Here is a 17764-nt window from a genome sequence, read left to right as displayed (position 1 = left end):
ATGCCACTTAATATAATGTTTACATACCCTACATTACCCATCTCATATGTATATACTGTACTCTATATCATCTACTGCATCTTGCCATCTTTATGTAATACATGTACCACTAGCCACTTTAAACTATGCCACTTTATGTTTACATACCCTACAGTACTCATCTCATATGTATATACCGTACTCTATACCATCTACTGCATCTTGCCTATGCCGTTCTGCACCACCACTCATTCATATATCTTTATGTACATATTCTTTATCCCTTTACACTTGTGTGTGTATAAGGTAGTAGTTGTGGAATTGTTAGGTTAGATGACTTGTTGGTTATTACTGCATTGTCGGAACTAGAAGCACAAGCATTTCGCTACACTCGCATTAACATCTGCTAACCATGTGTATGTGACTAATAAAATTTGATTTGATTTGATTTGACTCACTAAATGCAAATGCTTCGTTTTTAAATGATGTCTAAGTGTTGGAGTGTGCCCCTGGCTATCCAATAAAATTTTTACTGTCTGGTTTGCTTAATATAAGGATTGAAAAATTATTCCGATTTTTACTTTTGATACTTAAGTATATTTAAAACCAAATACTTTTAGACTTTTACTAGTAGTATTTTTTCTGGGTGACTTAAGTTTACTTTCTATTCATTTTCTCTTAAGGTATATTTACTTTTACTAAAGTATTACAATTGGCTACTTTTTCCACCCTTTGTGACCCTGAAGAGGCAGATTGTGTTAATGCTGTAACAGGTTAGCGTCAATTCTTCAATCTTCATACATCATTATTTTTATGCTAAGTTGTAAGTGCATATGTTAGAAAATAAGAACCCTAACTCATGTAGCTCAATATTCAATTCATTCAGCAGGAATCTCTATTCCGTCACATTAATGTCAAAGAGCAGGTGAAAGCTAATATCTGGGCTCGGGCCGCCATCATGTTGCTTTAACCTGTCCTGCTTTCCCCTTCTTTCTCTCCAGCCATAGCATGTGATCTTCATCGGTTTACTTATTAATTGAGATGGAAACCAGGACACCGGTGTGTTTACATCCGTTAGTGAGCATTTCTCCTTTACCAAAAGAATCCATCCACCTGACAGGTGTGGCATAACAAGAAGCTGATTAAACAGCATGATCATTACCCATTTTCCACAAGGTGCCGGGGACAATAAAAGGCCATTCTAAAATGTGCAGTTTTGTCACACAACACAATGCCACTGATGTCTCAAGTTTTTAGGTAGCGTGCAATTGGCATGCTGACTGCAGGAATGTCCACCAGAGCTGTTGCCAGACAATTTCTCTATAAGCTGCCTCCAATGTCGTTTTATAGAATTTGGCAGTACGTCCAACCGGCCTCACAATCACAAACCATGTGTATGGCATTGTGTGGGTGAGCGGTTTGCTGATGTCAACATTGTGAACAGAGTGCCCCATGGTGGTGGTGGGGTTATGGTTTGAGCAGGCAAAAGCTACAGACAACAAAGACATTTATATTGTATCTATGGCATTTTGAATGCATAGCGATACCGTGACGAGATCCTGAGGCCTAATGTCATGCCATTCATCCGCTGACATCACCTCACATGACAGCATGATAATGCACGGTTCCATGTCGCAAGGATCTGTACACAATTCCTGGAAGCTGAAAATGTCCCAGTTCTTCCATGGTCTGCATACTCACCAGACATGTCACCCATTGAGCATGTTTAGGATGCTCTGAAACGGCATGTACCACAGCATATTCCAGTTCCCGCCAATATCCAGCAACTTCGCAAAGCCATTGAAGAGGAGTGGGACAACATTCCAAAGGCCACAATCAACAGCCTGATCAACTCTATGCGAAGGAGATGTGTCGCGCTGCACACCAGATACAGACTGGTTTTCTGACCACGCCTCTACTGTTTTTTTTTTTTTTTTTTACAGTATCTGTGACCAACAGATGCATATCTGTATTCCCAGTCATGTGAAATCCATAGATTAGGGCCTAATGAATTTATTTAAATTGACTGATTTCCTTATATGGGAAAGGAAAGGGGGGGTACCTAGTCAGTTGTACAACTGAATGCGTAAACTGAAATGTGTCTTCCGCATTTAACCCTCTGAATCAGAGAGGTGCGGGGGGCTGCCTTAATCGACATCCACATCTTCGGCATCCAGGGAACAGTGGGTTAACTGTCTTGCTCAGGGGCAGAAAGACAGATTTTTACCTTGTCAGCTCAGGGATTCGATCCAGCAACCTTTCAGTTACTGGCCCAACGCTCTAACCACCAGGCTACTATTTTCATTTTAAATGTGGCAAATAGTACTTAAATTTAAAACAAATATGCAAACTGGATTTTTGCATTAGTTTGTCCGATTATGCGCACATAAATGGTCAAATAAATTGCGAATTAGCTATTGATTTATCCTTACCCAATTTACATTTTCAATTTAGTTTTGGCAGCTATATGCTTCCATACAATACAAGCTCTCAAGACTCTATTTAAAGTTTAAATAAAATGACCGTGAAAATTGCTTCTTTTGATTTTACATGCATTTTCCTATATCTGGCTACTCTGACTAGGTTGTGCTAACTGATGTCTATTTACATTAAGGAAGCCTTATGAAGAAAGTTTAGAATTGTGAGTACAATTATATTTTTGTGAAAATGTATTATTTATCTAAAACAAGCACTTTCTTCTATCTGGATACTCTGGCTAGGCTGTAGATATACCATACATACTCAGATATGGTGAAAATTGATCATTCATAAAGATACATATTTTCCTCTAATGCGCTTGTATGGTATATACACGGGGTATATAAAGCATTAGGAACACCTGCTATTTCCTTGACATAGACTGACCAGGAGAATCCAGGTGAAAGCTATGCTCCATTGAGGTCACCCACTTCAAATCAGTGTAGGGGAGGTTGGGGGAAGAGAAGCAGTGGCATAAAGTATTTAAGTAAAAATATTTTTAAGTACTACTTAAGTTATTTGGGGTATCTGTACTTCACTACATATATTTGACAACTTTTACTTTACTACATTCCTAAGAAAATAATGTACTTTTTACTCCATACATTTTCCATGACACCCAAAAGTACTGGTTATATTTCAAATGCTTAGCAGGACAGGGAAATGGTCCAATTCACATACACTTCAAGAGAACATCCCTACTGCCTCTCATCTGGTGGACTCACTAAACAAAAATGCTTCGTTTGTAAATTACGTCCGAGTGTTGGTGTGTCCCTGGCTATCCTTGAATAAAAAAATACTAGAAAATGGTGCCATCTGGTTTTCTTAATATAAAGGAATGTACAATTATTTTACTTAATACTTAAGTATATTTTAAAACCATATACTTTTACTCAAGTAGTACTTTACTTGGTGACTTTTACATGAGTTATTTTTTATTAAGGTATCTTTACTGTTACTCAAGTAAGACAATTGTGTACTTTTTTCACCACTGGGGAGATGCATTTCTGAGAGAGCAGAAGATGCATTTCTGATTTAACAGTTGGCCAAAGAAAGTTGTATTGTACAAAACATGTGGATACACAAAAACAAGAGTTTGAGTCATTTCTGTTTATTAGATCCTACAGTCAGAGAACTAACCGTAATGCTCCAATCAGAAAGACCCCCCCCCATCAACACACGCATTTGACACCCCAAACACCACTCACTGACCAATCTCACTCCCTAGCTGCTCCGTCCTGTTCCAACACACTTGATTCTACAAACCAACTGCTCCACAGGACCGTGATTAGCTTAATCAGGTATTATTCTAGAGCCAGGTCCGCTGGTGCTGGATGCTGTAAGTCTGCATCTCAAATGACACCCATTATTTATATAGTGCACTACTTTATAGCAGCCTCCTCAGGTTAGACACAGGGCACTGGTCAAAAAGTTGGACATATGTCATCTACAGGGTATAGTGTGTGATTTGGGATGCAGCCATAGACTACAGTAAGACTATATATGTAATCTGACTGAGCTTTATACTGGCTGAGTTCGACCAGGAGAAGCTGCTAGTTCATATCAGCTACTACACACACACACACACACACTTTCCAGTCGTGAAGTAAATCAGCATCCCATTAAGAACCGTTAAAGAGAGAAATCATAAACCCAGGGTAAGAACATACAGTGTTTGAGAAGCAGAGAGCAATTGTTTAGTGAGCATGACTTCCGCTAGAGAGGGTGCTGCTACGGTCAGCAGACACAGTCACACACACACAGGGAGCAGTCCCCAGGAATTGATTAGTTGGCCTTGGAAGGGGGAGGGGGTGATTACACACATCTAGTACTGGGCTTCCAACTCCATTAAGCAAAGAATTCTGAGCAGGGGCGTGCAGGGAGGGGGCAGCCTGCTACATGCTAACCAGAGGGAGGGGAGGGGGACTCCTTTTAGCCACACCTCTGGAGTGCAGTCAGCTACAAAAGGCCCACCCAGCCAGCTAGCTGCCATGATGATAGCACACAGACACACAGGAGATACAGTCGAGCCATGGACACACATGCACTTCTCTCACACACACTAACACTTTCTCTCTTTAGAAACACAAATGTCTGAAGTTAAGTCTTCATGACAGACAGACTACCACATCTGTCTCCAGCAGCCATTACTCCTGTCCTCCACTCTCCTCCACCTCCATCCCTCCTCCGTTCTCCATCCCCTTGTCAGCCTCCTCCTGGTCATCACAGCAGAGAGAGAGCAAGAGAGATATTAATACAGTTTAGTTCAATGTTCAGAGGTGATGTAGCTTCATAGACAGGTTGGCTGACAACGTCATGAAAATGATGCGTCTATGGCCAGAAGGCGTGCGTTGTTATGATTCTGAATGGTCAGATAGCAACAATGACAAGCTGCTACCATGTAGGGAATTGTAGGTGGCTCGTTAATGATACCATGTCTTGTTTTTAGGTGTTTTGACTGATGTCATGTCTATGCTAATATGGTTAAAATAACAATATATTTGAGAGACGTGCTCATAACGCAAATTTATTTAAGTTTTCAATAAACATTTGGAAACTAAATATAGTTTGGATGTTGTCAACAGTCTTAGCCAACCCAGCATATTTTGCCCCATAGTTGCGCATAGTGTTGTCATGGTACCAGAATTGACTTCAATACCAGGTTTAGTATCACAATACTCGATACCACAGAAAAAAACCAAGACATATTAACCAAAGTCACAGAATGGCACTTGATCCAAACAGATAAACTCAGCTACTGCTCTGTTCAATCGTTGGGCACCTTTTGAGTTCAATATCATTACATGTGCATTTTTTTTTTTTTTTTTACATCAACATTGTTCAGACACAGCCATGTACAGTGCATTTGGAAAGTATTCAGACCACTTGACTTTATCTACATTTTGTTACGTTGTTAAATAAATGTAATACATTTTAGATTGTATGTAAATAAGGCATCTGTTTTTTTATTTTCAATAAATTGGCAAAAAATTCAAAACCCTGTTTAAGCTTTGTCATTATGGGGTATTGTGTGTATATAGAGGGAAAAATATATATTTTATCCAATTTAGAATAAGGATGTAGCGTAACAAAATGTAGAAAAAGTAAATGGGTCTGAATGCTTTCCAAATGAATCAATTATACAATCAATTTGACTTGGTTTTTACCAACTACACAACGGTAATAATTTATTTGAATGGTAAATCTTGATTTACCCAGTTTATCAATAGAGATGTAGCCTAGGCCTATCCACAATACAGGTGAAGGCATTTTCAATAGGAGTGTGTACATGCACTGAGTTATTGAGCTTGTGTTGGCTGATTTCATGGGGCTAAGATGACAAACAACCTGCTTTCCTTCCATTTGGGACTTATTATACTGATCAACAACATTTGCATAGAAGTATCTTAATTTATAAATGACTAAGTGGAGCAGGCACGGTGCAAGCTATAATAAGGGGTCGACTGCGCTGACAGACAAGCTTGATCCGCGAGACACATGACAGAATTACTGAAAGTAACACATTCTAATACCAAAATGTTTTTCATTTTCATGTTCTAGTATCGAAAAAGTACCAAAGTTTTGGTATACCGTCAGTTTTGTTGATTAACTTCTTAATAGGGGGCGCTGTTTTCACGTTGGGAAAAAATCGTGCCCAAATTAAACAGCCTCGTACTCTGTTCTAGATCATACAATATGCATATTATTATTACTATTGGATAGAAAACACTGGGAGCAAACTTCCAAACAGGAAGTGAAAATTCTGAAAATGGGGCTCTGTGTCAGGGCCTGCCTATTCAACTGGCTTATATTTATGGATCTGTATGCACTTCATACGCCTTCCACTAGATGTCAACAGGCAGTAGAATGTTGAATGGGGTGTCTAGCTTGATGTGAGACCGAATGAGAGCTTTTGGAGTGACAGGTCCACTCTTTTGTCAGTATTCAACTACGCACCAGGGAACCTCACATTGTCTTCTGAAATGCGTTACGTATACACGACGAAATGCTCCGGCTCTGATTTTATTGGATACATATGAGAAAAACATCAAAGTAGGATTTTCAACCGAGTTTGACCAGTTTATTGGGAATTTTGGAATTTTTCGTTCCATGCGTAAAGATTTCTTGGACATGTGCCCTCCACATGGCTAGCCAAAGTTGCTAATTCGACAGAAGAAATGGACATTCTAAAACAAAACAACGATTTATTCTGGAACTAGGACTCCTTGCACAACATTCTGATGGAAGATCATCAAAAGTAAGAGAATATTTATGATGTTATTTCGTATTTTTGTGGTTTGTGTTGGCTCCAACAAGGCGGAGAATTGGTGAGCGCTGTCTCACAATATTGCATGCTGTATGTTGTACTAAAGATATATTTTTTTAAATCTAACACAGCGGTTGCATTAAGAACCAGTGTATCTTTCATTTGCTGCACAGCATGTATTTTTTAGTAAAGTTTATGATGAGTTTTTTGGTTAGATTACGTGACTGTCCAAAATTTCTCCGGACAATTTGGTGCACCATGGCTACGTATTCACAATGTAAAACCAGGATTTGTAGCTCTAAATATGCACATTTTCGAACAAAACATAAATGTATTGTATAACATGATGTTATAAGACTGTCATCTGATGAAGTTGTTCAAAGGTTAGTGAATAATTTTATCTCTATTTGTGGGTTTTGTGAAAGCTATCTTTACGGTGAATAAATGGCGTTGTGTGTTTGGCTATTGTGGTGAGCTAATATAAATATATATTGTGTTTTCGCTGTAAAACATTTTAAAAGTCGGAAATGATGGCTGGATTCACAAGATGTTTATCTTTCATTTGCTGTATTGGACTTGTGATTTCATGAAATTATATTATATGATATCCCTGTCGCGTTAGGCTAGGCTATGCTAGTCAGCTTTTTTGATGAGGAGGATCCCGGATCCGGGAGGGTGACTCGTTAGAGGTTATTAACAACCAACCTGTCTATAGGATGCTAAGTGTGAGTTAGTCGGTTAATTTAGAGAACTACAACCTTGTTCTGTGTTTTTTTTTTAGTATTCCATCACCACTTACATTGGGGCCAGGGGAATTGTGTGGTGTGGAGGAACTAGGAAAAGTGTGTAGTGTGTAGGGGCTAAGGGCTGTTTGTCTCACCTTAGCATCTCTCTCAGCAAACTTCTGGAACATGTTGGCATAGAGCCTCTTGTCCTTCTCATGCTGCTCCTTAACCTGTTTCTGGCACAGAGCCACCTGGAAGGGCAGAAAAAGATCCAGATCAGACAGACAGCAGGGAGAGATGGGACATCCAGAAGAGAGGGAAGTTTCGACTGAGGCACACAAAGACCATTCTAGTACATTACCTGGCTTTTGGCGGCCTTGTTGCTAGGATACAGTTGTATGACACGCTGGAAGTCTGCTCTCGCCCTATCAAACTCCTTCATGGCAAACAGCGCCTCCCCCCTCCGGAATAGAGCCTTTTCATTGGTCTCATCCAGCTCCAGGGCCTACACACATGAATGAGAGAGAGCAGAAACCATAGGTGAATAAGTGTGGTGTTAATATTCAGGTAGTCAGATATGTTCAGATACAGTCAGGTGTGTGTCTTCTGAGTGAGTGTACCTTGTCACAGTTGTTGAAAGTAGAGCTTGGTTCCTGTAGCTTGAGGAAGCACATGGCGAGGTTGAGGTGAGCAGCCAACCGCAGGGCCTGAGCCTTTTGCTCCTCCCCCTCGGGTAAACTCGATTCATTCTCCAGCCAGGACACAATCCTTTTATACTGGACAGACGCCTGGCGATACTTTCCCTCCTACACAAAAACACATATCATATTACATCCTGTGTAAATCTGCACCGATGTTTGAAGCTACTTCTCTTCACACAAAGAAACGTTAATACACACACAGAAACGTTAATACACACCCACCTTGAAGTACTGTGTTCCCTTCTCCTTGACAATGATGCTCTGCTCCAGTTTCTCTGCTGAGTTCATTTCCCAGGATTCCTTGGCCTGGGGAACAGGAAATACTTTAGTCAGCCAGCTAGCATATCACCTCTCAGAACACCAGACACATCTAGGGAACGTTTCAGTACGCAAAATGTGTGGATATGCCATGAATAAAATGCAGAAGGGATGTTTCTGGACAGGACCATCTAGTTGATATGGCTAAATGATGACGGGTCATACCTTCTCGAAGGTGGTCAGTTTGAGTTTGTACTGCAGAGTGGCTTCACCAGGAATATTGTACTTGCTGTTGCCTGTGTTTCCATAGCCATACCTTCACACACACACACACACACACTTAGATATCCATACATACAGAGCACAGGGGGCTGCTGAGGGGAGAACAGCTCATAATGGCCAGAACGGCGCAAATGGAAAGGCATCAAACACATGGAAACCATGTGTTTAATACCATTCCGCTCCAGTCATTAACACGAGCCCGTTCTCCACAATTAAGGTGCCACCAACCTCCTGTGACACAGAGTGCAGACAACTCGGCTAATATGCCCAGAGAACACACAATTACACATTCCTCAAAACAACATAATATGCACACTAGGTTTGTAGTGAGTATTACTTGGGTTTGATGAAGAAGAGGGACTCCTCTCCCTGCTCCATAGCCGTCAGGGCTTTTTCCACTCCGCTTGGCAGACCCAGGCCCTCTCCATCTCCCAACTCAAACTTTAGCTCCCTCTTGTCAAACACCTTGCCCTCACAGCTGCCCTCCAAACACACTGCAGGGGAAAGAGAGAGATAGGTGTGTGAGAGCTGGTAGGTCTTAGTTTGGTTTGTTCCTTATTGATGATGATACGTTTGTGTGCACGCTCGTACCTTCTACGGCAGCTCCTTCATTAGGCTTGGTGTATCCCTCTCCCTTAGTGATGATGCGACGGATGATTCCTCCATCCTCTCCCTCAGTGATGTCCTCCCCTCGAAACTCAAACAACTCCACCTAACACACAAAACATTCAATTTGAGCACTCTTACAAAGTCACACATCAATGTCGGCACAGAATGTTTATCTCAAAAACACAACTTCTCAATCCCTGACAGACAGAGGGTTACCTGGAAGACAAGTGTAGCGTTGGGGGGTATCTTCGGGGGGCTTCCAGCAGTGCCGTAGGCATACTCTGGTTTACAGATCAGCTGGCTGATCTCTCCTACTTTCATAGTAGCCACTCCCAGGTCCCACGCCTTGATGACCTGGCCTACACACCCACACACACACAGTTATAGTAGCTACACCAAGGTCCATCACCTTGATCACCTGGCCTACACTAACAGACACACACCTTTGCCCAGCTCAAAGGAAAACTTCTCTCCTCGTTCACGACTGGAGTCAAACGGGGTTCCATCCAGCAGCGTGCCAACATAATGAACAAACACCTTGTCTCCAGTCATAGGCAGCTCTGTCCCTGTGCCTTCCTGCTTCACCAACTAGAGATGGAGGGGAGGGAGAGACTGAAGATTAGTTGTGCTGTAGCAATGCATGTGGCCTAGTACACTGAACAAAAATTCAACCTAACATGTAAAGTGTTGGTCCCATGTTTCATGAGCTGAAATAAAAGATCACAGAAATGTTACAATACAGACAAAAAAGCTTATTTTTCTCTTATTTGTTTTACATTCCTGTTCATGAGCATTTCTCCTTTGCCAAGATACCTGTCTGGTGGATGGATTGTGGCATATCAAGAAGCTGATTAAACAGTATGATCATTACACAGGTGCACCTTGTGCTGGGGGTCAATAAATGGCCACTAAAATGTGCAGTTTTGTCACAACGCCACAGATGCTTCAAGTTGAGGGATCTTACAATTGGCATGCGGGCTGCAGGAATGTCCACCAGAGCTGTTGCAAGAGAATGTAATGTTCATTTCTCTACCATAAGCCATCAAATGTCATTCGAGAATTTGGCAGTATGTCCAACCGGCATTCGAGAATTTGGCAGTACATCCAACCATGTTTGGGATGCTCTGGATCGACATTGTGTTCCAGTTTCAGCCAATATCCAGCAACTTCGCACAGCCTTTGAAGAGGAGCGGGCCAACATTTCACACACCACAATCAACAGCCTGATCAACTCTATGCAAAGGAAATGTGTGGCGCTGTATGAGGAAAATAATGGTCACACCAGATACTGACTGTTTTCCTAGTCATGTGAAATCCATAGATTAGGGCATAATGAGTTTATTTCATAACTCAGTAAAGTCTGAAATTGTTGGTTGTTGCGTTTATTTGTTTCCAATGGAATGCTGCATGGTTGTTACCAGAGGCAGTTGCAGCACCTTCTGTGTGTGGTGCATACCTTAGATATATTATTGTCTCGGCCGTAGGCCTTTATCACGGTGGCAAGGCATATGAACTTAAAGGTTATAGATCTGCTGGCTATCGAAGATGTGGGTAGCTAGCCAGTTAGCTTGCTAACCATGTTAGTCCAACAGATATTTATCGCTGGCTAACGTTAGCAAACGGCAAAACCCAACGGTTGCCAATTCAGTCGTTGTACTGCGCAAAACCATCTAAGTAGTCTTAAGTTAACCTAGCTAACCAAATGACGAAAATAAAATGTTAGAAAATAGTTTAGGCTACTGTAGTTCTGGTAATATCATTCATTGCATTGGCTAGATAAGCGAGCAAGCCCACGTTAGCTAAGCTAGCTGACTAACTAACGTAGCTTTCTCAGTTACCTTTAAAACCCCTCCATCTTTCTTCTGCGTGATATCCTCTCCCTCCATCGGGATGTTGTTCTGTTCTTCGTTGGTCACCTCTTCAGCAGTCATAGCCCTGGAGCCCCTGGCCTGAAACAATTATGTCTGCTGACGTTAGCTAGCTAACAATACGGCTGGCTAGTAGGGCGCAAGCTAGCTATATAACTAACTATGGTTCGGAAAGGCCAGCTTCGCCACAAATCAGCTAGATCAAGAATCCGTTTGTCTTGTTAGCTATATTTAGCGCGAAATTATGCCGGATATCGACCGTTGTGCACCAGTCTCCAAACTGAATGTTTGCTATTGAGCTGCTTGGCTAATAAGTCAAGGAGTCCACGTTGCTGTGTTTGCTTAGCTCTAGCATCTGGAGGAAAAGCCGAGAACTTTCCAGATACGCAGCGATGAAAGGGGGGTGGCGGAATTGTCATCGTCGTGTGAAGCAAGTGACTCAATTGCCGTCTAACGAAACACACATAATGTACATTAGCTCACACATTGTTTTATGGTGTGATAAACACATGTATTGGGATCTTTTTTAAAACAATGTTTTATTTGGCGGAAATATGGCGTATTCAGGACAACTCGGAAACTTAAAATGTCGACTTGTAAACATTGTAGAAAGATGAGGCCCGAGTTTCCCAATTGGAAATGGTCAGAATCAACTAATATGAAGCTCTACGCAAATAACTTGCTTTAATTTTAACTCAGAGGTTCCGAGTTTTCGACTTGTCATGAATAAACTCTCAAATAATCATTTTTTTCTTTTTTCTTTTCTTCTTTTTTTTCAAATAAAAGCCCAGTCAGACCAGCGCTGCGTTCAAGACAATTTAGAACTCGGAAATGTCTGACTTGGAAACTAGTTGTAGAAAGATGAGGTTTGGAAACTTGGAAACGATCAGAATCAACCAATAGGAAGCTCTATGCTCATTTTAACTCAGAGGTTCCGAATTTCAGAGTAGTCTTTAACATTTATGAGGTCTGAGCATAGATGATAGAGAAAGAGACATATATCACTGGCAAAAAAAAATCTAGTCAGGGTGGGTGAACAGGGAAGGGAAAATTGAGCACGTTCGAGTGGATCACTTTGTCAAGACCAGGAGAGAATGACTGCCCCCTCTCTTTGAAGACACTGAAGTTAAAGGCCGACCGCAGTACTGCAGGCATGTTTCTAATACAATACTGGTACCAATAATTGCTTCTAATACACCACATGTATCTCCTTGAACTGATTATTTAGAAAATGCACACGGGGACACTTAAAGTCAATCTTAAATGGAACACATTGTTTATTATCAGTTAACTGGAGAGGTTCCAACAAACTTGATGCACCATAGTGAACGTCTGTCAGGAGCTCTAACGGGGCAGTCCCGTTAGATCGCTTATATACAGACAAGTTATAATTGCATGATTTAGCTTATTCATAATTCATTCATCATTAATGTTTGCTTAATTCATAAGAACAAACCAATACTGGGTCATGCATATGACAGACCAACACCTCACAAGGCCTTTTCCTTGCTGAGACATTGACACTGAGATATCTTTCGTCCTCAAAACAAGGGTCTGGGCATACTGCCAAATTGCAGATACTGATAGTGAGGATACGCTTAGTCAGTCACTTGCATGAACACAGAAAACAGTTATTAGAAAAGCACATGAATAGAGCACAGAAATGGATTATTAGAAAAGCACAAAAACAAACATTTCCATCACATTACCCATAGTGCTGGAGATCAGAGGTGTCTGGTGTGAGAATGGCAGATTGAGTAGTGCAGAAGGTGTCGTATGCTTAGGCAGTGAAGAGAGTAGTAGAGGAAGATGGGTTCAGGGTGAGGGATCCTAAGAGGGTCCCAATGAGTAGGCCGAGGCCAATAGAGAGTGATAGGAATAACATGTGCTTCAGCAAGTTTTTTTTTTTTGGGTGGGGGGGTTGTCAATTGTACCGCAGGAATGGAACACAATTCAGAGGATAGATGTGGTGGCAGCTGCAGAGAAGTACTTGGGTGTACAAGATTTTACTGCAGAAGACTTACACAATGATAGTGTCCCGTCCTCCCAGGCTGCTGGCGTGTAGTAGGATCTGATAGGGCCAAAGTAGTGGAATTGTGGTGAGGTTTTAATGGGTGCAGGGTTAGTTGGTTGGGCAACTTTTTCACAAAGTGTAATGAATTCCTCTCCAAGGCAATTAGCAATTTAGTACCGGGAGGTGTGCCCCTGTTTTCTCAGCGGCAGCGGGCTCGTCGCAAAACTAAGACTTCTGCCGAAAGGAAGCCTCCACACCACACTCTCACTTTAGCATCTTACCTAGTTATTTTCACATCATCTCATTTTGTTATTTTGTAGCTTTGGCAACTATGTGTGTGTTTTCTATACCTGTTCGCTCCTCTCCCTGTAGGCTTTACAGACGCTCCCCACCCCTTGGCTGCAACCCTTCTAATTTAGTGTACCCTGCCTACACAACCCATGTGGAATTCCTGGTCTCTGGCAGCGTTTGGAACTGCCGATCTGCAGTCAAGAATTCAGAGTTCATCTCGGCCTATGCAGCCCTTCAGTCCCTTTACTTTTTGGCCCTGACGGAGACATGGATCACCCCACAGAGAACACCGCTACTCCAGCTGCCTCCAGCTACTCTTTCTGCCTCCAGCTGCTCTTTCTGCCTCCAGCTGCTCTTTCTTCATCTGACCATGTTTTTTCTCATGGTCCGAGAGCATCTGGTGGTGGCACACTGCTACTCATTTCTCCTAAGTGGAGATTTTCTCATTTCTCCCTCTCTCACCTGTCCATCTCCTCATTTGAATTCCATGCTGTCACTGTCACTTGTCCACTCAAGCTTAACATTGTTGTCATCTGTTGCCCACCAGGTGTCCTTAGAGAGTTCTTCAATGAGCTTGACACCTTGATAAGCTCATTTCCTGACGATGGCTCACTGCTCTTCGTACTTGGTGACTTCAATGCCAGTTGGCAGTATGCATTCAGGCAGGTAGCATTCTCCTGGCATCCGCTAAACCCAGATTAGTCCGTCGGACTGCCAGATGGTGAAGCGTGATTCATCACTCCAGAGAATGCGTTTCCACTGCTCCAGAGTCCAATGGAGGCCAGCGTTACACCACTTCAGCTGACGCTTGGCATTGCGCATGGTGATCTTGGGCTTGTGTGTGGCTGCTCGGCCATGGAAACCCATTTCATGAAGTTCCAGACGAACAGTTCTTGTTCTGATGTTGCTTCCAGAGTCAGTTTGGAATTCGGTAGTGACAGTTGTAACCTAGGACAGACGATTTTTATGCGCTACATGCTTCAGCATTGGCGGTTCCTTTCTGTGAGCTTGTGTGGCCTACCACTTCGCTACTGAGCCATTGTTGTTCCTAGATGTTTCCAATTCACAATAACAGCACTTACAGTTGAGCGGGGCAGCTCTTGCAGGGCAGACATTTGACAAACTGACTTGTTCGAAAGGTGGCATCCTATGACGGTGCCACGTTGAAAGTTACTGAGCTCTTCAGTAAGGCCATTCTACTGCCAATATTTGTCTATGGAGATTGCATGGCTGTGTGCTCGATTTTATACACCTGTCAACAACGGGTGTGACTGCAATAGCCAAATCCACTAATTTGAAGGGGTGTTCACAGACTTTTGTATATACTGTATAGTGTATCTTAAATATTCCCACAGCACCCCCCTCGCACCACCTCCCAAAATAAAAAATACTTTTGTGAACTAACACTCACATGTTACTTTTCCCCCCCTTACAGCTCTGACTTGGCTGATAGCTACTTTATTGAGGAAAAATGTACTTACTGTGATATGTGGTTGCCCCAACTAGCTCTCTTAAGATGAATGCACTAACTGTAAGTCTCTCTGGATAAGAGGGTCTGCTAAATGACAAAAATGTAATTTCATACTACAGAATAGTAGGCTGCATGCACCTATACTATTTGTTGCGGCCCACCATAATACAGAATAATATATTTTTAAGTTGGCTGTTATTTTTGCATCAGGTGACAGAAATCTAAATTCACTACCAGCGCTTTGAAAAGTTTATTTAATTATACTTTCTTTTGGATATATTATCTCACATTCCTACTGCCAAGAGGACCAACCACACGGACAACCAGTAAAGTATGTTAAAATACTTTTATTCAACATTCTGGCTTATAAGTGGACATTTTCCAAACAAATGTATGGCATTAATCTCAGACTGTGAACCAGAGGTATCACATTCTAATTGTCAGGCAACCTATACTAGATGTGCATTTCCCTTTTTACAGTACTGGTAATTACAATTGTTGTATCCCCGAGGCAGCAGGAGCATTATTATCAGTTATGGAGAAGGCTGGTGTCCCCCATTTCCCCTACCAGCCATACCCCATCCAAGAGCAGTTCATGCAGGCCCTGTACACTGCACTGGAGCACGGCAAAGTCGGCATCTTTGAGAGCCCCACTGGAACGGTGTTTGTGTGTGTTAATTTCTGTGTATTAATGTGCATGTGATTCTGTCTTTCTCTCTCTCTGTGTGTGTGTTCCAAAACAAGTCACTGAGTCTGATATGTGGAGCTCTGAGCTGGCTGAGGGATCATGCGGAGAAGAAGAGACAGGAGGCAGACAGACTGCCTGCAGGGGAACGGAGGTACATCTCTCTCCATCCCTCCATCCTCCTCTGATGAGCCTAACTTGATCATTGACTTTGTGTAGAAAAAGGCAAAGCGGGACCTGGTGTCTAAACTGAAGGTAGTGGAGTAGTTGGGGGGTCTTGGAGGTAGCTCGGTGTCGATGTGACTTACTTGTTTGCCGATTATCAGCATCACATTGTGTGTGTGTCTGTGTGTCAGAATGAAGAGCTGCGGAGGAAGAAGAGGGAGGAAGCCTGGAAATGATCTGAAACAACTCTTTTGTTTGTGTGTGTTCATTTCTGTGTATTAATGTGCATGTGATTCTGTCTTTCTCTCTCTCTGTGTGTGTGTTCCAAAACAAGTCACTGAGTCTGATATGTGGAGCTCTGAGCTGGCTGAGGGATCATGCGGAGAAGAAGAGACAGGAGGCAGACAGACTGCCTGCAGGGGAACGGAGGTACATCTCTCTCCATCCCTCCATCCTCCTCTGATGAGCCTAACTTGATCATTGACTTTGTGCAGAAAAAGGCAAAGCGGGACCTGGTGTCTAAACTGAAGGTAGTGGAGTAGTTGGGGGGTCTTGGAGGTAGCTCGGTGTCGATGTGACTTACTTGTTTGCCGATTATCAGCATCACATTGTGTGTGTGTCTGTGTGTCAGAATGAAGAGCTGCGGAGGAAGAAGAGGGAGGAAGCCTGGAAATGATCTGAAACAACTCTCAGCTTTAATTCACTCTGAAGAGAAAGGTAGAGTATTACATTATAATACACAGTAGAGTATAGCTGTATACAGTAACAGCTTGATTTTGTGTGTGCTTGTGTGTATATAGCTATACGGATGATGAGGCGGTGAAGCTGCTGCAGCTCAGTATGGGCCCCCCGTGGGGAGGAGCTAAAGGACCCTTCAGAGGAGGAGCTTATTGTGGCTGAGTACAAGAGCGATAACGAATCAAAGACAGAGAACAAGTCAGGGCAACTCAATTATTAGGCCACAATTGAGTATAGCCTATGACAATGCTGACTCAACAAAATATGGTTATTCAGTATTTCAGTGAGGGAAGTAATTTACAAAAACTGGAACGGGATATACATTTGTAATTGGAGGAAACTATCCGTTTAAAGAACTGGAGGCCTGGCGCATTGCTCTCTTTTCTCAAAATGTCCCCTCAATCTCGTACGCTCGCTCTCTCTCTCATACGCTCGCTCTCTCTCTCAGACCAGCGTCCGAAGGAAGTGGAGGGTGGTAAGAGGAGGAGGGGTGTGTCTAAGGTGTTTTTTCCATACGTAGTGTGCAGTGTTGGGGCGGTGCGAGACATAGAACAGCTGCTCAGCCTGGCCACAGAAACACACTCCTGCCCCTACTACGATACACGATTCACTATATCCCCCGCACAGGTAAACACCATCACACTCACCTTTTCCTTCAAATTATTAGGTATTATGTTGTAAGTCCCGGGCCCTTTTATTTATTTTTTAATTTTTAAAAACTTTTACCTCTTTTTCTCCCCAATTTTGTGGTATCCAATTGGTAGTTACAGTCTTGTCTCATCGCTGCAACTCCCGTACGGACTCAGGAGAGGCGAAGGTTGAGAGCCGTGCGTCTTCCGAAACACAACCCAACCAAGCCGCACTGCTTCTTGACACAATGCCCACTTAACCTGGAAGCCAGCCGGACCAATGTGTTGGAGGAAACAGCGTGCACCTGGCGACCATGTCAGCGAGCACTCCGCCTGGCCCGCCACAGGAGTTGTTAGTGTGCGATGGGACAAGGACATCCCTGCCGGCCAAACCCTCCCCTAACCCCGACGACGCTGGGCCAATTGTGCACCGCTCCATGGGTCTCCCGGTCGCGGCCGGCTGCGACAGAGCCTGGACTCGAACCAAGAATCTCTAGTGGCACAGCCAGCTACACACACACACGTCAAAGACCAGGGACTTGGGTGCCTCCCAAACACCTTTTAATATGGCTATTTTAGCTTTTTATACTTGAATCCACAATTG

At 42.7% G+C, this 17764-nt stretch overlaps 1 protein-coding gene across 1 annotated transcript; it reads right to left on the bottom strand.

The window, feature by feature from the left end:
• Window positions 1–3552: 3552 nt before the first annotated feature.
• On the bottom strand, window positions 3553–11587 carry LOC139540001 (peptidyl-prolyl cis-trans isomerase FKBP4-like). The gene is made up of 11 exons (XM_071343489.1): window positions 11138–11587; window positions 9743–9887; window positions 9516–9658; window positions 9282–9402; window positions 9028–9184; window positions 8634–8724; window positions 8373–8456; window positions 8070–8255; window positions 7811–7954; window positions 7605–7700; window positions 3553–4673 (listed from the first exon to the last, which is right to left on the bottom strand). The coding sequence occupies exons 1-11, from the start codon at window positions 11228–11230 to the stop codon at window positions 4605–4607; spliced, it is 1329 nt and encodes a 442-aa protein (XP_071199590.1). The 5' UTR covers window positions 11231–11587; the 3' UTR covers window positions 3553–4604.
• Between the last annotated feature and the right edge of the window lie 6177 nt (window positions 11588–17764).

This window comes from Salvelinus alpinus, chromosome 15, assembly GCF_045679555.1.
Source record: "Salvelinus alpinus chromosome 15, SLU_Salpinus.1, whole genome shotgun sequence".
Classification (NCBI taxonomy): Eukaryota; Metazoa; Chordata; class Actinopteri; order Salmoniformes; family Salmonidae; genus Salvelinus; species Salvelinus alpinus.
This window is presented reverse-complemented; position numbering and strand designations above follow the sequence as displayed.

Coding starts and splice junctions, on each gene's coding strand:
- LOC139540001 (XM_071343489.1), bottom strand. CDS start 11,230: ATGACTGCTGAAGAGGTGACCAACGAAGAACAGAACAACATCCCGATG. Junction 9,888..11,137: donor AAGATGGAGGGGTTTTAAAG/GTAACTGAGAAA, acceptor CTCCATCTCTAG/TTGGTGAAGCAGGAAGGCAC. Junction 8,256..8,372: donor AGGGAACACAGTACTTCAAG/GTGGGTGTGTAT, acceptor GTTTTTGTGTAG/GAGGGAAAGTATCGCCAGGC.